Source organism: Ahaetulla prasina, chromosome 4 (genome assembly GCF_028640845.1).
Source record: "Ahaetulla prasina isolate Xishuangbanna chromosome 4, ASM2864084v1, whole genome shotgun sequence".
Classification (NCBI taxonomy): Eukaryota; Metazoa; Chordata; class Lepidosauria; order Squamata; family Colubridae; genus Ahaetulla; species Ahaetulla prasina.
In genome coordinates this window covers 72,480,194-72,502,071 of record NC_080542.1, presented here as the reverse complement: position 1 = coordinate 72,502,071, position 21,878 = coordinate 72,480,194, and the positions used below count along the sequence as shown (strand labels likewise).

The window sequence follows — 21,878 nt, the reverse complement described above, 5'->3', positions numbered from 1 at the left end:
ATAATGTTGAATAACATTTCCTTCTGTTTTTTCTAGAGAGAACTGCAATTGCTAATATGTTCATTCCCCTCAATGAAATCACTACACCAATATTGCCTCTTTTGCCTTTGTTGAGAAGAAAATCTAGAAACAGCACTGCTATATACCATTGCATGAACATAGTCTTTTATCTAGTAGTTACAATGCAGCTTCACATAATCTGACAATTAATTGGAAACCTTGCTACATCCAGAACCCATTTGGCAACGTTGGGTTTAGATTTCCCAGCCACAATGATTAGCACATTTTTCATGTAACTTTGATTCCTTTATCATCTCATGCAAGCTAGTTTTCCTATTCAATTCTTACAATGTTTTTTCTCAGCTCTTTACAATATGTCCATCATTCTTTCTGTGCCTATCCTTGCCTTTCCTTGGCTTTGGGTCAGTTATACAAAAGGTGTCATCACTGCTGAAGAATGACGTAGTCCCTGAATTGCTGCATAAGGCCCTTGCTGAAAATAATGGTGATATCTGGGCACATGGAAAGATGGGAATGTGGGGCCACTTCCCTGCATTGAACTAGCAATGGCAGAAGGTGTCAAAGGCATTCCCAGGCGGCTAAATGGAGGCAGTGATCCTTGAATTGGATGAGGAATTGGAGTGGCTATTGAGGCACTGCTGGAACCAAGAGTAGTCAAGGACTGTGGATGTTGAAATCCAGGAAAATTTGAAGAGGATGAGACCCAGGAACTGAGGGATAAATTATCAGATGTAAAAGCTGATCCTGCAAACAAGGAGAAGCAATATATATCTTTAGGGAATTCAAAGAACTTGTTTGATGTTTATAACACAGTGATATACACTACGATAGCAATTCTAAGTAAGCTTTAAAAGCAAAAGAAAAACATTGCTAGATGTCAGCATACAGAGCTGTTCCTGAAGTAGCCACTGCATATCACGAAGATCACAAAAGGTAACTGTAATATAATAGCATAATCAGTTACCCCAGGAAATTAATCCACAAGTCTATTTTTAACTATGTAGAATCAAAGCCAATGCAATTACATCTAGACAACACTCATTTGAACAGGTACCAAAGAATCTGTTTAATATTGCCAATAGCTACATTTAAAAGTGTTTGGAAGTATAAATTATCTGATTTGGGAGGGCAAGTGTCATTTGAGAATTCTAGGTACTGTTGTGTCCTTGTGCACCCTTATATAATAGCACCTAAGGATTTATCTGCAACACATACATCTCAGTACAGTATGTGTAGAAAATGGAAAATACAATGCTGCTATGTTAGAAGAGGCTCTAATCATGAACGATGCATAAATATATGACATTTTAGAACTCATATTGCCCCCTGCAAATCTACAGACATACAGGTCATTTTTTCCAGAATGCTTTCAGGCATAAGTGCGTAAGCGCACACCCAACCTGCCTCTGATAAATGAATGAAATAAATGATGTGCGCAGCCAGCGCATGGAACAGGGCGCAATGGCAGTGGCACATTCAAGGAGGAGAGTGGCTTCGGTAACTTTTGGACACTTGCCTTTCCTGGCAGCCAGTCAGGAAAGTAAGTACATGCTGCATGACAAAGGGAGAGTGGATGGCGGCTCCGGGGCAAGGCTGGTGTTGGGGAATGGTGCATTCCCTGACCTGGTTGAGGCAGGCAGTAAGCAATTGGCAGCTCCAGGGCCTCAGGGAATGGGTCCCGACCCCTGACCGAAGGTGAAGGGCAAGCGGGCGGTGAGTGGGTGGTGAGCTGCCTTTCCTGCGTCCCAGTGTCCATCTTGTGAAGGCAGGCAACCAGAAGCCCACGTGGAAGGCAGCAAGCATGTCAGGGCTTCGGGGAAGGGAGTAAGCTGCTAGCTCCTTCCCCAAAGCCCTGCCATGCTTACCTGCCTTCCACGTGAGCTTCTGCTTGCCTGCCTTTGCAAGCTGGCCACTGGGATGCCGGGAAGGCAGCATGGAAGGCAGGCAAGCATGACAGGACTGTGGGCTGTGGACTGGTTCAGGGGCGTGGCCAGCCAGCCATTGCTTCCAGTTTGGCGAACCAGCCCCAATCTCCGCTACCTACTCGATCGATCCAGTAGCATTTCACCCCTGGCTTATAGGTATAATGTTTGAATCTGTCTAAATAGTAGACTATTGACTGATATAGAAATTAGATAGTGGTAGGACATGAATGCAAATAAATGACTAAGTTACATTACATTCAAAGAGATACAACATTGCTGAGTGGAGGTGGAGGTGGAGATGGGCCTCTATTTTCCAAATGCAGTTTCTTCACATTCTGAATTAGCCTATCTCAGACCAAGTCCCATAGACCAGGGGCCATCAACCTTTCAGACTTTTGGGACCACTAAATTCATAATTTTAAACTCTGTAGACCACTAATATGATTTGCCCAATGACCAGCTGGGTGGGCGTGGCTAGGTGGGCATGTTAATAAGTGGGCATGGCCCACTCAATGTCACTCACGTCGAGGAGCACTTCGCCGGCCTCTACTTGCCCCTCCCCTCCCAGCCACTCTTCACTTGCCCGCCCGGGCTCCTTAGGGCCCCAACCGGAAGCAGTTTTGGAGCTAAGAAGCCACCATGAGAAAGAGTTGGCAAAACAGTTGGCTCAGTTCAAATTGGATCTGGCCGAGAAGGAGGCTCAGCAGAAGCACTTCACTGAGGACTACAAGCATAGGCTTTCCAAGCAGAGGGAAGACCTGCAGGAATGCAAGGCCAGGAACTGGTGCCTGCAGGCTCAGTGGGCTGAGATGGTCAGCCAATTCCACGCCATGAGGCAGTCCCACTGGAACAAGGCCCTCCAGCTCTTCACCAGCAGCGTTTCCCTCCAGCCTTCACCCAAAGTCCTGCACCAGGAGACTGAAGCAGACCAAGTCAGAATTTCTGCCCCCCTCCAACCCACACAAAAAGACTCTTAAGTGAAAGACTCTCTGCGACAACACAAACATTCATTGCATGTATCCGGCCCAGGAGCCGTAGTTTGAGGATCTCTGATTTATTGCAATATAAAAAATGCAAATAATTTTTCTGCAGACCTCCAAAATTTTCTCGCAGACTACCAGTGGTCCACAGACCACCAGCTGGTGACTGCTGCCATAGACTGCCTTTCTTTGAAGAGTACTTCAGGCTTACTTCCTCTTACCTCGGCTTTGTGTTGTTTGGTTATCATTTCCCAGAATTTCATCTTCTCCTCCATAGGTTCTGATGGGGGATCGAGCATAGGAATGCTTTTGTATAAGACTCTCTACACTTTCTCTGTAAAAAACAAAACACCATGCTATACACCAACGGAAAATTTATCTTTGCACTTAACCAGTTACTGCTCAAATAGTCCTGTTATTGGAATCCAACTGTGTACTGCATGTATGTAATTAACATGTCAATAAAATTAAAGAATGTTATTCTATACTATTAAGGGCACTTTTAAAATATCTTTCTGAATTTACTATTTTGTCATTTCACCAACCTATACTTAAATGTTCATAATGGCTATTTTTCTGATCTAGGAAAACAATGAAGTTTGTACATGTGATCAGTGTCTCAAAGCAAAGATCATATTTTGCTGAGGTTGTCTGTGCCTGCTAGTCAAAAGTTTTCTTTTCACTATTTTTTAAAATATTAGTCATTGTGGTTGCAAAACAAAAATATGTTCATTGTAGAACAAACAGCAGTCTTCTGGCTGGAACTGACAGTCTGTGGGGGTGGCACAGTGCTAAATTGGAAGAAGAAGGATCAACATATAACTAGCTTCCAAGGAAACTTTTCCAATCATGTTCATTCTAATGCTCAACCATTACTATTTAATAACTGTGGTAATGGCTATGAACATAGCTTTAAATCTGAAATTTAAATCTAACTACTGTCACAAATAACTAATCAGCCATTGGCAATTCTTCTTTGTCTCTGTCTCTATATGTCTCTCTCATTCTTTTTACCTCAATCATTCTATCTAATATAGGATTATAATGATGACATACAGTATCCTCTGATTTATTATGTGAAACTCTCTGTATACCTGACAGTTCTAGTTGTTGTTGTTGTTAGTTGCGAAGTCATGTCCGAGCCATCACGACCCCATGGATAACGTTCCTCCAGGCCTTCCTGTCCTCTACCATCCTCTGGACACCATTTAAGCTCATGCCTACTGCTTCAATGATTCCATCCAGCCACCGTGTTCTCTGTCGTCCCTTTCTTCTTTTGCCCTCAATCTTTCCCAGCATTAGGTCCTTCTCCAATGAGTCCTTCCTTCTCATTAGGTGGCCAAAGTATTTGAGTTTCTTCTTCAGGATCTGGCCTTCTAAAGAGCAGTCAGGGTTGAACTCCTCTAGGACTGACCGGTTTGATCACCTTGCAGTCCAAGGGACTCTCAGGAGTCTTCTCCAGCACCATAGTTCAAAAGCCTCAATTCTTTGGCACTCAGCCTTTCTTAGGTTCCAACTTTCACAGCCATACATTGCAACTGGGAACTCCATAGCCTTGACTACACACTTTTGTTGGCAGGGTGATGTCTCTGCTTTTTAATATGCTGCATAGATTTCCATAGCTTTTCTCCCCAGGAGCAAGAGTCTTTTAATTTCTTGGCTGCAGTCCCCATTTGCGATGATTTTGGAGCCCAGGAAAATAAAATCTGTCACTACCTCCATTTCTTCCCCATCTATTTGCCAGGAATTGAGCGGGCCGGATGCCTTGATCTTAGTTTTTTTTCTTTTTAAAAAAATATTTTTTATTAAACAGTTTGTCTTTAAAAACAACACAAAAAACAATCACACATACAGTATATAAATTAGTTTTCTTAATGTTGAGTTTCAAGCCAATTTTTGTACTCTCCTTCTTCATCCACATCAAGAGGCTCTTTAGTTCCTCTTCACTTTCTGCCATTAGAGTGGTATTATTTGCATATCTGAGGTTGTTGATATTTCTCCCAGGCATCTTAACTCCAACTTTTGATTCATCTAGCCCCACCTTTCTCATGATATGCTCTGCATATCAGTTAAATTGGCAGGGTGACAGTATACAGCCTTGCCGAACTCCTTTCCCAATTTTGAACCAATCAGTGGATCCGTGTCCAGTTCTCACTGTTGCTTCTTGACCAGCATATAGGTTTCTCAGGAGACAAATAAGATGGTCTCGTACTCCCATCTCTTTAAGAACTTGCCACAATTTGTTGTGATCCACACAATCAAAGGTTTTGGCATAGTCAATGAAGCAGAAGTAGATGTTTTTCTGAAACTCCTAGCTTTCTCCATGATCCAGCGTATGTTGGCAATTTGATCTCTAGTTCCTCTGCCTCTTCAAAATCCTGTCTGTACTTCTGGTAGTTCTCGATCCACATACTGCTGGAGCCTAGCTTGTAGGATTTTAAGCATAACTTTGCTAGCATGTGGAATGAGTGCAATGGTGTGATTGTTTGAACGTTCTTTGGCATTGCCTTTCTTTGGAATTGGAATGTAAACTGACCTTTTCTAATCCTATGGCCATTGTTGAATTTACAGCCTTGCCTAACTCCTTTCTCAATTTTGTTCTAGTACAACTACAAAATATTATAATTGCTTTATTTCTCTGCATGGTTTGTCTGCTTTGTTAATATGAGATCATCAACTATACTGTTAGTTCATAAATTTTACATTCATTATATGATTTTATTCATTAATTTGTTATATGATTTTATTTATTTCTTTTATTCATTTATTCATATGATTTTATGTGGAGTATTCACTCATCAAAAAGCTTTTCTTTTTTAAAATGATTATTTAAAGAAAGTCTTTATTAAAACACACTGATGCTTTATTTAAACTAAATTTGTATATCAGTGATTGCATGATCTCTTTGTATGCCATATGCTAAACAAAAATAATAGCTCAGAAAACAGCAACATATGAATCAATAACTTGATGTTCAGGTTATGTATTAAGTTTACATTAACATATGATACTAAGTCTTCCTGAAAAAGCTACCACATCTGTGCTATATAAAACCAGACAGCTACTAGATGACAGCAAGAAATACAATATGAAGATTTACATCATCAAATATTTTGAAAAGTTCACATCTAAACTTTCATTGGAGAATGGCAGCAAAATGTTAGTTATCTAAGACATTATTAGCATCAACTTTCTATGGGCAGGAATAGTAAAAGGATATTACTGTTTAATTAATTGACTTATAAAACACATTTCTAAGATCAATTGACTCCAAAATAAATATGCGTGGGACAGATATATATCTAAAAAGACCATACTGACCTAAAGGAACAACAAAAACCATCTTTCCAATGCTATGTCTAATCTAAAAAGCCCAGCAATTATCCTGGTGCAGCATCTGGGAGGAGCACCACATTTTTAAGGCTCATTTATGGCAGGCAGAATTAGAACAGTTCAAATCTCCACAGAGATGATGTTCTACAGTGCTGCTGTAGAGAAGGCACACTTCCAAGACCTTAGCAGGTGACCTATTTAATTGATGAGATCCACAGTATAGCAATTTTATCAGATTGTATAAGCTGGACAAAAACCAAAGGAGGTGGACAATTACAGATATAATTAGACTATATGCCCTCTAGGGCTTTATAAGTGATAAGCAGCACTTTGAATTCGTTCCTGGAAACCTCATGATGATCATAGCAGCTTATAGAACAGGGGGCCTATGAAATAAGCATATGTAATAATATATGCTTATATGATATATATATAAACTTGCTCATAATTACATGTGTTTTTGGTACTTGGTACCATTGTTTTTGGTATTTGGTACCATTGTTTTATTGGACTTGGATAACTGCAAATGGAATTAGATCTGAAAGTATTGTATTTTGCTTTGCCTTAGATATGAAAATTCTCATAATTTAGTTGTAACTAGGTACTGCTGAACTCAAATACCTGCATAATACTGCAGCCTTGTGGCATAAAGCAGGCCATAAGATGCATATTTACTTACAAGTAAGAACTATGTGAAGAAGAACCTAGTTCTGATAAATATGAGAGTTGACTTCTGAATAAATATGCCTAAAGAAGCCCTATTTGTACATCAATCATGAGGTGAGTTTTTGCTGTAGTGGCTCTCATCCTCGCATTTGCAGGCTTCTGAGATTTAGGGTGCAACAGCTAAAAGATCACAGATTTCTGTCCATCTTGAATTAGACTAAATGTTTAAATGCTTTTATTAGACAAAAGTGGTGCTTCTTTTTATTTGGAAGTACATTTATTTAAAACCTGATTATTTTCATATAAACCTCAGCAGCAATAATAAACATTTCAACTTCAAGCCACTAAAATATGAAATGTGTAATTTTATAAAAAGACAAAACATAAATTATAAATACATAAAAAAATAAATCTAATTCTAAATAACCCAAACTAACATTTAGCTGTATTTCGAGGACAGTAACAAAGCTACCAGAGTAGGCATGCAAAAATTAGAATAACCACTAGATAATAGCAAAGAGAAAACTAGCTGAAAACTTTTCAATCCTAGGTCAAATTGCTATGGATTTTACACTTCCTGTAATATTAAACTCCCATGAATTTAAATGTTCCTTGACTTCAGGTAAGTACAATATAATGTAAATTATACTGCTTAAGGTGACTTTTCGTTCACCAGATAATTCATGTTACCAAACAGGCTCTAATGGGCAAAAATATTTCTGAAACTATTAATAACTGAGAGTCAAGGAAATAAATCCAACAGGATGAGTCTTCTCTTAAGGCTGGGAAGAAAACGGTAGTTATAATGACAAGTTATAAGAAGCAGGAAGAAGCAACTCATTATTTAGTGAATTGATCTGTTTATGAACAAAACTATTTTAGCTAGCAAGATTCCCCAAAGATAATCTGAGCTGATATACAATGATTAATAAATGAAATATTTTTCTCTATTTGTATCTATTTTATGTATCCAATCCATGTTTATAATTATTACCTAATATGTTCTTGACAAATAAATAAATAAATAAAAATATAATATATATAAATGATCTCTTTGTGCCATCCTAGATAATCCAGTTAACCAATACTATTTAAACCTGGTCTTCAGCAGATATCTTTATTGCTCATTCCCATTGATAATATGGCACAAAAATAGTATTCAGTATTATGTTCAGAATAAAAAAAGAAGTACAATATATCATTACAATGATACCCCCCTTTGTTCCTAATTAAAGCACAAAATTGTTTTGTCCTTGCAATATTGCTGATATTTTTATGTGCAGCCTCTGTAGAAAAAATGTGAGTAAAGAATGGAGGGAGAATCTTATTATTTGCAGGGACTGAAATAAAGGCAATGGCAGTTGCTACTCAGAGGATACTATAATTGAATTATTGCCTCTTTAAGTGATTAAAGACAGTGGCTATATTGGAGTTATCTCCAGAAGATCTTATTGTAGAAAGAAAAAAAAGAAAAACTGCATTGGTTACATCATGGGTATGAATTATTGTTTCTATTGTGTCTAGTAAAAGGAGACAAGTAAAAGGAACAAGAGAAGAAGCAGCTTTAGAAAATGAATTATTAAACTTACATTGGCCAAGAATTTACAGTTCATCCATTTTAGCAGTTTACAGTCCTCACTTCAGATACATTGATTGCTTTCATGCAACATTCCCAACATAGTTATTACATTTTTCACCAACTAAGCAACTGAATTTGATTCATGTCTTCTTCCAACCCATGAAGCACTAAACAAAGGTTAATTCTAACCAAGGATATTTTCAACTGCTGCTGCTAAGACTTTGCATCACATAGTTACACATGTCATGTGAACATTATCCCAGTCACTAAGTCAAATATCCAGCTATCATAGAATTATATCAAGTATTTTATCAACAATTTATAGCCCACCTCCTTGAGTAAGATGGTCTGAGTAATGAATAAGCTTTGGGACAGCTTATTCCATTATGAATATACATGCATAATGAAGTAATATACATTATATGCTTGTAGAAATATAAACACTTTATTTTAAATATACTTAATAAAATATATTTAAATATACTTAAATTTATTTAAATAATATATTTAAGTACAGTACCTCGGTGCCCAACTTTAGTATCAATTATTTGCAAATGGGAACCAAATCCCTCCAACCTCTATAATCTCCTCCAAATATTTAATGATGAAATAACCACTGATCTGCCATCAGTTTTCATGAAACAAGGTTTCTCTGGTCATATTTCTATATAGGACTTAAATTACACAATCCTGCTGTAACAGGCACTACTATAATGATATCTTTTATAAATAAATACAGAAATAATTCACAATAAAGTAAATATATCTGTTATAATTCTATGCCCTAAAATATGTCAATAGCACATTCTTCAAAGAGGATGCATATTGAGTCATTCTCATTGTTAATGATTATACAATACTACTTCAATCTCAGAAAATCGTTAATCTTCAGAATGAAGATACAATGTGTACCTAAATTCTGATTTCACTCCCTGCCAGCTTTCATATGATTCCTTGGCTGGGTTTGGCTTGGAAGCAGAAACCTAGCTATTTTTTTCTTTGTTTTGATATGAGTTTTGGGGCCAGACTAGAAACGGGTGGGCAGTTTATAAAGCTGCTCTAAGCTTTCCAGGTATCATTGCAGCAAAAAAAAGAAAGAAAGAAAGAAAGAACAGTTTTAAAATTACAGATATGGAAAATCAGAAATTAACATCTTTATTTCAGATTAACAACAATAAAATATATAATAAAATAATAATAATAAAGAGCATTTTTGTCAGGATTTGGATAAAATCTTTATTCTGAAAATCATGAATTGGTGAATCAAACTAGTCCATTCCTAGCCTAATGGACCTCTTTAACTCAGTTCTGATTATCAGTGTAAAATAGATAAATATAGAAAATTATTATTCTGAACAAATGTTCCAAACCTGCTTTTCAAAAGACACCTGGACTTTCTTTGTTTTTTCCTCAAAAACATTTTGCTTCTCATCAAAAAAGCTTCTTCAATTCTGACTTCAAAGATGCTTTTGAAAAGCAACTTTGGGACAAACATGGCCTGGATGATTGAGAATTTCCATAGATATACTGGCCAAATGTTTTTCTACCTGCTATATGTATTTTCACACTAATTTGAATATTTTGAACATAATTCTCCAATTTGAAAAACTAGTTCAGCTATGAGGGTCCTGAGCTACAAATATTCTCCTTTATATTTCAACTATGTCTCTGTAGTTTAAATATCTGTAAATGCTTCCCTTTGGTAAACTATTTATCTGAAAGATATGTTAAAGGCATATCAATTTAATCCATTTTTAATGTATCTTATGATTATGAGGATAAATAATTTGAATTCCTATCCCTATACAGGAGTAAAACCAGGCCATCCTATAATATCCTTTATCATTTATCATTTATTCTGACTATGGAACTTTGAGTGCAGATCATGGATTAAATAAAAGAATAAGGAGGGGAAGGCTGTTGTTTCAAGCTAAAGAAACTTGGTTGAATTTGTATTGTGAATAATATGTTTATTTACTATCAAATCCATTGAAAACAGAAACCTGAAAATATATATTATGTTTACTGAGAACGGAATATACAATATTACAGAATTTATAAAAAAAATAGAAGTAATAAATAATGTTTCTCACCCTTTGTGTCTCTTTTCTTTGCTTTTTGTTATTATTTCTATTATGATTTTTTATTTTGGATCAAATTCATAAATTAAATAATTTCTTTAAATAAAATTTGCAGTTATTATCAAATACTCTTTAAACATTTTGATGAAGTAGTTCTGCTGAAAGCCCACTGAGATAAGCATCACCTGAACTAGGCAAAATGCTACCTAGCACTGAACTGAAATCTCTGTTTTATCTGACTTTCCAAATTAAAAAAAAATCTATATTGTATATTGTGAGCAGGTCTTCTTTGGTACCAATCCTATGGGAGCTTATCTTAATCTGTTAAATATACTGTATTCAGTAATAAAAAGAAAGGTTTCTGGGGATATTGAAGAGCACTTTCCTTTTTTTAATCATTATTTGAAGCAGTTCATAATTAAGCCCTGATATTGACAATATGGTTCAAAAATTCCAAAGTGGAGCCTTACTTTAAATTAAGGTCTTAATGAGACTATAAATTTGAAACGAGACAGCTGAAATTGTTAAAGTCGTGTATTTATAAAACCATATTCAATTAAGCTGGAAAAGTGCAATGTCTGTCATCATGTCATAAAAAGATGTGTTTTTTTTCTCAGATTTGTTGTAAGGAAGCCCAGCCTATATTGCTGCAGATGGAAGCTGTTTTCAATCAATTACAAGGAGCAATCCAATTACTAGATGGTTTAGTGCAGTAACTGACTCCAGCCTAATTTAATTTCTTTGGGTCTCTAAAGATCAATTGATCTGATTTGCTTCCCTCCCTAAAGGCTAGTTAGGGGGAAAAAGCAGACTTAAATATCTGGAAATTAAATACGAAGCTTTGTCCCACATTCACACAATTTAGGTCAACTCAAAGTCTCAGTGCGCATGATGAATAAGAGTTCTGCAGAATGTTTTGCATAGCAAAGAAAACAAGTTAATGTCCCCCAAAAATAATAATATAAAAAGGTGCTTGTCTTAGAAGACTTATTCATAAAATGAGTTTTTTTTTAAATTACAAGGCAACATAAACATCTACTTTTCAAGGTGAAAAGTCAATCTGCTAACAATCCTTGCCAAGTCATATAAATGAAATTGATAATATTGCTTATTTTCAAAAATAGCATTTAAGACCATATTAACTCTGCAAGTTGTCTTCAAGGTCCACCATTCAAGGAATGTATTGAAGTTGTAATCCATTGCTTTTATTGCATATAATATATGCATAGAAAAGACCTTTCCTACTGTGCCAGGGGTCCCCAACCTTTTGGACCTCAGGAACCACCAAGTCCATAATTTTAAATCCCGCAGACTACTAATACGAATCCAGAGCACCGCTTGCTGAAGTGCCTGGACTCCCAGTGACGGGATGGGGTCCTTCAGGGATTGTCCCTCCTCTCTCTTTCTCTCTTTCTCCCCCTTCCATCTCTCTCCCACTCTTTTTCTCTCATACTCTCTTTCTCTCTCTCCCACTCATTCTCTCATCTCTCTTTCTCTCCCCCTCTTTCTCTCTTTCTTTCTCTCTCTCTCTTCCTCTCTCTCTTCCTCTCTATCTCTCTTTCTCCCCCTCTCTCCCACTCATTCTCTCTCCCCCTCTCTTTCTCTCTCTCCCTCACTCTTTCTCTCTCATTCTTTTTCTCCCTTTCTCTTTCTCTCTCCCCACTCTTTCTCTCTCTCTCTTCCCCCCACTCTCTTTCTCTCCCCCCCACTCTTTCTCTCTCATTCTCTCTCTCTCTCTCTCTGATTCTCCGCATGTCCCTTTCAGAGGCAGGCGGCTTCGAGCAAGAGCTGCGAAGAGAGCACCCCCTCCGGGCGACATCCCTGGGGAGGCGGCAAACCTGGCAGCAGAGCACCGTTTGAGTTTTCTCTCCGGCTGAATAAGCAGCCCAGAGACTCCAGGAGGAGGAGGAGGAGTCAGGCAGAAATAGGAGGGGGTGGAGTGCTCCGGAGAAACAAGATGCACCGGGAAGGACTGCTGCCTGCTGCACCGACCTCGCAAAATTGAGGTGGGGATTTGATACTTAATGCAAAACATCCTCCTTTGGCCCTACCCCCACACTTTTTCCAAGAAGGCAGTGTTTCATTCTCTCTCATTCTCTTTCTCGGTCTCTCATTCTCTCATTCTGATTCTCTCTCATTCTGTCTCACTCTCTCTCATTCTCTCTCTCTCTCATTTTCTTTCTCTCTGTCATCTCATGGGCCAGCCAGTGTCTTGGGGTTGAGAGGAAGTCAAGCATCTCCCCGAGAGACTGAGGTGCAGAGCACCAACAAGGGCCAGAAGAAACAGGCATGAGATCCACTCTCGCTCTGGAATATGGAGTGAATCTCCATTCCCCCCATTCCCTTGCCAGGCGAGGAGTGACTGGGAAGGGAAGGTGAGGGGCGGGGACAGCCATTGGTGGGTTCAGCCAACAGGAAGCTACAGCAGGGAGAAGAAAAAGCCTGGAGTTAACGCCACCCGTTGCTTCGGGCCACCTGCACTGCCACCCCCCTTGCACCATTATCTCATTCCAGCTGGCGAGGGCTATACTGCAAAGTTACAAATTGCTGGAACCTCCCTCAACAGTGGAGATTTACAGCCCCACCATGAGCTGCCTGGCCAACCACATCTTCCAGACCTCTAGTCACAGGACTGGCTACTGCTTATCCAACAGCAGCTGCTCCATCCAGGTGTGCCGCGGGCCACCAACTACTCATGGACCACTAGTGGTCTGCGAACCACTAGTGCTTGGTGACCACTGTACTGTGCCCTAATAGTTAATTTTATGGATCATTTTTCAGTAAAATCTACTTTAGCTGAATTTTAAAATTAAGTATGATAAACTCCACTCATCACAGGGAGATTGAAGTATTAAATAATCAATACCTGGTTGTTTTGAAGCCAATAACATTTTTTATTTATAGCTTTAGCTTATAGAAACCATTTGATACTTTCAGTGAAAATTTAACTTTATAAGGTTTCTTCCTTTTACTTATCTACTGTATGTATATGTGTATGTGTATGTGTATGTATATATATATATATATATATATATATATATATATATATATATATATATATATATATATATATATATATATATATATATATATATATATATATATATATGTTTTCTGAGGTTTTCGCGGGTGTTTGTATGTAGGTCTTTGGTTATTCGGGTTTTCTCCCGCGTAAATTTGGAAGTGTCTTGGTGACGTTTCGATGAAGTCTCATTCGTCATCTTCAGGCTTCAGCTTCGTGCTTCTGGGAGCAATGTGTGATTGCAGCTGTTTCTTCCTTTTTAACTGCTAGTGGGGGTTTGAACTGATTGGGTGGGAGCTTGGCTGTGCTCTGATTGGATGGGGGTTTTTTGGTGCTCTGATTGGCTGGGGGTGTGTCCTCTTTGGGTGGGGGCTTGGTTGTGCTCAGATTAGTCTGAGTTGCAGGGGGATTTGAGCTGGTGAGCTGCATTGCTGTTGTTTGGCTTCGTGTTTGTGGTCGTGCTACATCTTCATAGTGAGTGTCTGTCTGCTGTATGTATGGATTGGAGGGGTTTGAAATGGCTAATGTTGCAGCTGCGGTCTGGCTTCTGGTCCTTGGTCGTGCTTCCTGATCAGTGTGGGTTTGGGTCTGCTTTCTGGGTGGATGTGTGGTGGTGACATCCTGTGTGGACCTCGTGAGTGTGGGTCTGGTGTCATTCCTCATGTTAGGGACTCGTTTGTCAATAAGGGCGGGTTTCCAAATGGCTGGTAGGCAGGAGGTATCATCTCATTTGTTCATGCTGTGTGGGCGTTTTTCTATCTCGATGGCTTCTCTGATTATTCTGTTGTTAAAGTGTTCAGTTTTGGCAATAGTTCTGGTCTACAGCCCAGCGACCTACTCGTGAGCTTTGATGTCATATCCCTCTTCACCCAAGTGCCAATCAAAGAAGCCTTGACAACTATCCAAAACAAATATAACCCCCCCAAAGCACATCCTAGATCTGACCAACCACTGCCTATCCAACACATACTTCATCTATAACGGACAAAAATACAAACAAATAGAAGGAGCACCCATGGGATCACCCCTCTCACCTGTCATTGCCAACCTCTACATGGAACACTTTGAAACCCAAGCACTAGAAAAATCTGATCACAAACCCAAACTCTGGCTCAGATACGTAGATGACACCTTCATAATCTGGCCACACGGGAAAGAAAAACTTGACAACTTTCTCACACACCTCAATAGCCTACACCCCAAAATACAGTTCACTATGGAAACAGAAGTTAACAACCAACTTCCCTTCCTAGATGTCTTAGTCTACAAGAAACCCAATGGCTCCCTAGGACACACCATCTACCAGAAGAAAACACACACAAACCGCTATCTGCACGCACTCTCACATCACCACCCAGCACAGATCAACTCCGTAGCCAAGACACTCATCTCTAGAACAAAACACTTAGCTGACGAACAACACCTAAAAACCGAACTACACACTCTCACAAACGTACTAACATCCAATGGATTCCAGAGAAATAAGATTACCAAACTAATCCAAAAAGAACCCCCCACTAAAATCGAAGACAGAGAACAAGAAAACGGCACAGCCCTCCTCCCATATATAAAAGGCACCACAGACAGAATCAGCAAGATCCTCCACAAACATAACATCAAGACAGCATTCTGCACAAACCAAAAAATATCCACCATCCTAAGAAACCCCAAAGACAAAATTGAGTTAGAAAATCAAGGAGTATATGAAATCCCATGCACCGCCTGCCCCACCACATACATTGGACAAACCAACAGAAGAATAAGTGCACGCATTGAAGAACACAAGAACTCAGTCAAAAAAGAGGAACCAACTTCTTCCCTGGTCCAACACCTTAAAGCCACAGGACACGATATTGACTTTAAAAAGACCAGAACTATCGCCAAAACTGAACACTTTAACAACAGAATAATCAGAGAAGCCATCGAGATAGAAAAACGCCCACACAGCATGAACAAACGAGATGATACCTCCCACCTACCAGCCATTTGGAAACCCGCCCTTATTGACAAACGAGTCCCTAACATGAGGAATGACACCAGACCCACACTCACGAGGTCCACACAGGATATCACCACCACACATCCACCCAGAAAGCAGACCCAAACCCACACTGATCAGGAAGCACGACCAAGGACCAGAAGCCAGACCGCAGCTGCAACATTAGCCATTTCAAACCCTCCAATCCATACATACAGCAGACAGACACTCACTATGAAGATGTAGCACGACCACAAACACGAAGCCAAACAACAGCAATGCAGCTCACCAGCTCAAATCCCCCTGCAACTCAGACTAATCTGAGCACAACCAAGCCCCCACCCAAAGAGGACACACCCCCAGCCAATCAGAGCACCAAAAAAACCCCATCCAATCAGAGCACAGCCAAGCTCCCACCCAATCAGTTCAAACCCCCACTAGCAGTTAAAAAGGAAGAAACAGCTGCAATCACACATTGCTCCCAGAAGCACGAAGCTGAAGCCTGAAGATGACGAATGAGACTTCATCGAAACGTTGCCAAAACACTTCCAATTTTACATATATATATATGTTTTCTGAGGTTTTCGCGGGTGTTGGTATGTAGGTCTTTGGTTATTCGGGTTTTCTCCCGCGTAAAATTGGAAGTGTCTTGGCGACGTTTCGACGAAGTCTCATTCGTCATCTTCAGGCTTCAGCTTCGTGCTTCTGGGAGCAAATATATATATAATATTAATGGCAAGCAGTATTTTAAATTCTGTGACTTAGTCTTGGACTGCAAATAAATTAAATAAACTATGTTAGATTTATTTCAAATAAATTAAACTATGTTAGATTTATTTCAAAGTAGTTACTGGGAATTCATTTATTTGTAGTCTGCATTTAAAAAAATTCTGCCTCTAAAATTATATACTCATTGAAGTAGCAGAGGCTTCTAAGCTAGTAGTTTATCTTCATTAGAAGGTGAAGGAGGTAGGTGAAATCAGTTCTATTTGTCTGGTTACTGAAATAAAGATGGCTGTTTTATTTCTGTAAAGCAGTAACAAGTATTTGAAAGAATCTGAAATTACTATCTGGTGATCCAAATATGTGGTTAATAAAAATATTATATTTTAAATTTATAATATATTTTAAAGAATGTTTCTATATGATTCTGTGATACCTTTGGATGCAACTGAGAACATTACTTTATAGGATTTGGATTTGTCATGTTTTAGTCTAAAATCTATACTATAAAAAGGACAACCACTGCTTTTTAGCTAATTCTGGAATCAATTAAGACATCAAGAATTATGAACTTGCTGCAGAAAGATTCAACAATATTTTTAAAAAGTTTATCTAAACACATATTCAAAGCTGCTACATGAATTCACTCCTTTTATTCTTAAAGAAAACTACTGTATTCTCTTCAAGACAGCTTCTTGAAGTTCAGTAGCTTAATATTTTGGGGTAGGTGCTATGCATATAAAGCATCTTCTTCCAATGCCTTTAGTTTATTACCCAAAAAAGTTTTTACATGAGTGCAATACATGAGTGGAAGAATGGACGCCTCTTCCAGCTCTTGAAGTGGCTAGAAGACATAAAATAGCAAACTAAATTATTAACTTCCTACTTCAGTCAGGAAAACTGTTTTCTCAATGACATCAAACACTTGAATTAAAGCCAAGCAATCTTACATAGTACCACAAATTGGCAATCATGTCACCTAAAATATATTGATTAGCTTACCCTCACTTGTCCTTTTTCACATATACAAATAAACAAATTACATAAAAATAGTTAAGATGCATCAGTAAACACATTCTCATTGCTTTGATATAACCATGGAGGATCCATTTATAAAGAACACATACTGTCTATGCTGCTTAGAAGCAATTTTCTATCATAATTTATTAAGCACATTCATAATGTGTCACTTCTTTGAAAATGTTTCCTGAGAAAACTTGGAAAATTTATATAAACTTGGAAGGCCAGAAATGACACATGGGGACAATTTGGAATTCTCTTTAGAATCTATCCTATATACAATAGATCCTCATTACCTCTCAATATCTGTGAGTCTGGAAGAATCCCTGAATCCTTTAGCAAAAGGGTTGCTGTCAATTTTCAGCTTGGTTATCTAAAAACAGAAAGAGATGAGAAAATCTTACAGCATATAGCAATGTTACTTAAATAAATCCATCTCTGGTTGAATTGTGGCATTTTTCATTACAGAAACTGATTAACAAATTATGTCTTCATGCTGGAATTGTAAGGAAACTTGCTCATTTAATTCACTATCTTGTAGCTAGAATAGTTGCTAATTAGAGATACAGTTTATTTAATCTTGCATAGAGTTAATCCCTTGAAACAATTAAGATTACTCATCCTGATTAAAACAATCTATATTTCAGTGAGTCTATTTCTAAACCATTCAGGAAAACACTACAAACTGCTTTGTTCTTCAAGCCTTTGGAAAATAGCAGGCTGTTGCCAAGTTGTTGATTAGAAGTTGATTATTTTCTGCTGAAGTTCTTTTGATTTTATTTGTTTTTCCAGGAATTGGGATTGAATTGTTTTGTAGTTTTACTTGTTTTTATCAGTTTTTATGATTGTTAATTTCTTGGAATCTTATGGAATAGGGCAATATATGGTATATACAATAAATACAGTTTTTAAAGCACATTTTGAAACTAATATTAGAGATGCATTCTAAATATAAAGAATTGTTGGGGCTGTGCATAGTTGACGATTAATTGAAATATGTCCTCTGGATCTTCCATGAGTGCAACTCCTCTCTGCTATTATTTAAAACTCAATAGTGTTCCTAAAACACTGTGCTACCTTTGCACATGTTTGAAAGATTTTCCTTTAAATTATTTTTAAAAATGTACTAGCATTATGAAAAGTATATTAGTGAAATGTTACATGTGATTAAACTATCCAAATTACTTTTACTGAAAGCAAAAATAAAAAGCAGCCTTTGTTTAGGAAAAACATTCAAGCTATTTTACAGAAACTAAAAGTTTCATAAATTTAGCCCTACCCAAATTTCAGCAAGGAATTATATATATTATATAATAATATATATTTTTGTACCACTATAAATCAGTGTAGTATAACTGAAATTCAGAACAGTTATTCAAAGCCAGAATAGAATAGAATAGAATAGAATAGAATAGAATAGAATTGAATTTTTTTATTGGCCAAGTGTGATTGGACACACAAGGAATTCGTCTTAGTGCATATGCTCTCAGTGTACATAAAAGAAAAGATACGTTCATCAAGATATAACATTTACAACACAAATGATGGTCAATATATCAATATAAATCATAAGGATTGCCAGCAACAAAGTTACAGTCATACAGTCATAAGTGGAAACAGATTGGTGATGGGAACGATAAGAAGATTAATAGTAGTGCAGATTTACTAAATAGTTTGACAGTGTTGAGGGAATTATTTGTTTAGCAGAGTGATGGCCTTTGGGAAAAAACTGTTTTTGTGTCTAGTTGTTCTGGTGTGCAGTGCTCTATAGCATCATTTTGAGGGTAGGAGTTGGAACAGTTTATGTCCAGGATGTGAGGGATCTGTAAATATTTTCACGGCCCTCTTCTTGATTCGTGCAGTATACAGGTCCTCAATGGAAGGCAGGTTGGTAGCAATTATTTTTTCTGCAGTTCTAATTATCCTCTGAAGTCTCTGTCTTTCTTGTTGGGTTGCAGGACCGAACCAGACAGTTATAGAGGTGCAAATGACAGACTCAATAATTCCTCTGTAGAACTGAATTAGCAGCTCCTTGGGCAGTTTGAGCTTACTGAGTTGCGCAGAAAGAACATTCTTTGTTGTCCTTTTTTGATGATGTTTTTGATGTTAGCTGTCCATTTTAGATCTTGCAATATGATAGAACCTAGAAATTTAAAGGTTTCTATTGTTGATACTGTGTTGTCTAGTATTGTGAGAGGTGAAAGAATGGAAGGGTTTCTCCTAAATGTGCCAGAAAACAGATCAGGTTAATTAATCTGACCAACTGTACTGTTCCATGTAGAGAATGTCAACAAAGTGGTGAATTGAAACATTTATTAAATGAAAACATAATGGAATTACCTGGAATATAATGTACTTTAAGGCCACTATACCAAGAAGTAATTTCAGCTCCTTGGGGATAAAGAGGTAATTTTCCAAACATAGTATCTGGCCATATAAATACAAATAATTGGCCATGCTGTATGTTCAAAAAAACCACACAGAGGTCGGGATAATATAAAAAAGGGTGTTGCTTTATCAGTATTTAGTTTTACTTATTCATTATTTGACAACTGCTATATAAATTAAAACTTTTTTATAAAAGAGATGATAAATAAGCTATTGCTGAATAGGGATTCCTATTCATTTATTGGGGAAAATTAATAGTTTTATCTTATAGTAAAATTCAATTTGCCTTCAGAAAAGGAAACAGTTTGGTTAGCGCTGTTAGATAAAAGTTCACTGGCAGGAATAGTTAACACCCCAGAAGACAAGCTTAGAATCAAAAAAGATCTTGACAAACTTGAACAATGGACTCTATCCAACCAAATGAATTTTAATGTGGAGAAAAGCAAAGTTTTATATTTAGCCAGAAAAAAAATCAAAGATATCAGTATAGATTAGGCGAGACCTGGCTCAAAAACAGTAGCTGTAAGAAGGACCTTGGAGTCCTAGTAGATGATCCCTTGAATATGAGCCAGTAGTGTGCAGCAGCAGCCAAAAAGCTAATACAATTCTGGGTTGTATGAACAGAGGCATAGAATCAAGATTATACAAAGTAGTATTACCTCTTTATAAAACCCTGGTAAGACCACACCTGAAATATTGCACCAATTTTGCTCACCATACTACAAAAAAGATGTTGAGACTTTGGAAAAAGTTCGGAGAAGAGCAACTAAGATGATCAAAGGCAGTGGTGGGATTCAAATAATTTAACAACCAGATCTCTGCCCTAATGACCAGCTGAGTAGACATGGCTCGGTGGTGGGCGTGGCCAACTCAACGTCACTCATGTTGATGGGTGCTTCGCCTTAGCTGTTTCAATGTAATAAGGGTTAACCAGAGAGGCAATTTTTGTAAGCAGGGCAATAAAGATTAGACTAGAAACAACACCAGAATGTTTCCTTCCCGCTTTCCTTACAGGATTAGCCCTGTAAAGTGGAAAAAAACCAAAATAAGATTTCTTCCAACAACCGGTTCTCCGAACTGCTTAGAAAGTTAACAACCGGTTCTCCAGAATAGGTGCGAACTGGCTGAATCCCACCACTTATCAAAGGCCTGGAGATTAAAATGTGCTAAGAACGTTTGCAGGATTTGGGTTTGGCTAGTCTAAAGAAAAGAAGAATTAGGGGTGACTTGATAGCAGTATTCCACTATTTGAGGGGCTGCCACAAAGAAGAGGGGATCAAGTTATTGTCCAAAGCACCAGAGGGCAGGACCAGAAACAATGGTTTTTATTCTAATCAAGAAGTTTTCATCTTCGATCAAGAAAAGAAGCAACCTGGAATTAAGGAGAAACTTCCTAACAGTGAGGACAATTAACCAGTGGAACAGCTTGCCTGTAGAAATCATGGGCACACCATCACTGGATATTTCTAAGAAGAGTCTAGACAGTCACTTATCTAAAATAGTATAGGTTCTGCTTGAGCAGGGGGCTGGACTAGAAGACCTCCAAGGTCTCTTCCAGCTCATTCTATTCTATAATATACAGACATTTTTATGAAGCCACACTTAAAAGGGAAGGAGAAAAAAATCAGTTCCTGTATGAATGAAGAAAGCATTTCCAAGAAAGCTTGTCAAAATGAAAGTTGACCTACAATTCAACTCTCTTACTGTATAGTGGCTTGACTGTTTAAACAAATGTCTGACCTTTAAATCTTAAATGTGAGATAGTTTGTTGAAAGTGTAATGCATTTAGTTTTTATCTAATAACCTGAAGAAATGTAATCATCCCCTTTAAAATCAGCACTGAAAGAAATGATAAAAAATAAGAGAGGTTCCATCTTCATTACTCATAAATACTATGATAGAATCAATCTCCAGTATTTTTCCAATTTCCATTGGGAAATTCAACAGTATTTATGTTATGTGCTTCAGAATCAAAACAACACTTTTAAAAACTGCTATATTGGTGTACATGCCTAGTGTTTTACAGAACCTGTACATGCACCAGCAGTGGCTGACTAGATAGTTTTTAACTGAATGAGAAAGAAGGACTCACTGGAGAAGAGCCTAGTGCTGGGAAAGATTGAGGGCAAAAGAAGAAGGGGACGACAGAGAACGAGGTGGCT

At 37.7% G+C, this 21,878-nt stretch overlaps 1 protein-coding gene across 1 annotated transcript in view; it reads right to left on the bottom strand.

The window, feature by feature from the left end:
• Positions 1 to 316: 316 nt before the first annotated feature.
• TBX20 (T-box transcription factor 20) overlaps positions 317 to 21,878 on the bottom strand; it is a 60,905-nt gene continuing 39,343 nt past the window's right edge. Inside the window, exons 6-8 of the mRNA XM_058183358.1 lie at positions 17,625 to 17,701; positions 3,148 to 3,260; positions 317 to 765 (exon numbers count right to left, since the gene is read on the bottom strand). Coding sequence (XP_058039341.1) covers positions 428 to 765; positions 3,148 to 3,260; positions 17,625 to 17,701 — 528 coding nt within the window. The 3' untranslated portion in view covers positions 317 to 427. The remainder of the gene's footprint in view (positions 766 to 3,147; positions 3,261 to 17,624; positions 17,702 to 21,878) is intronic.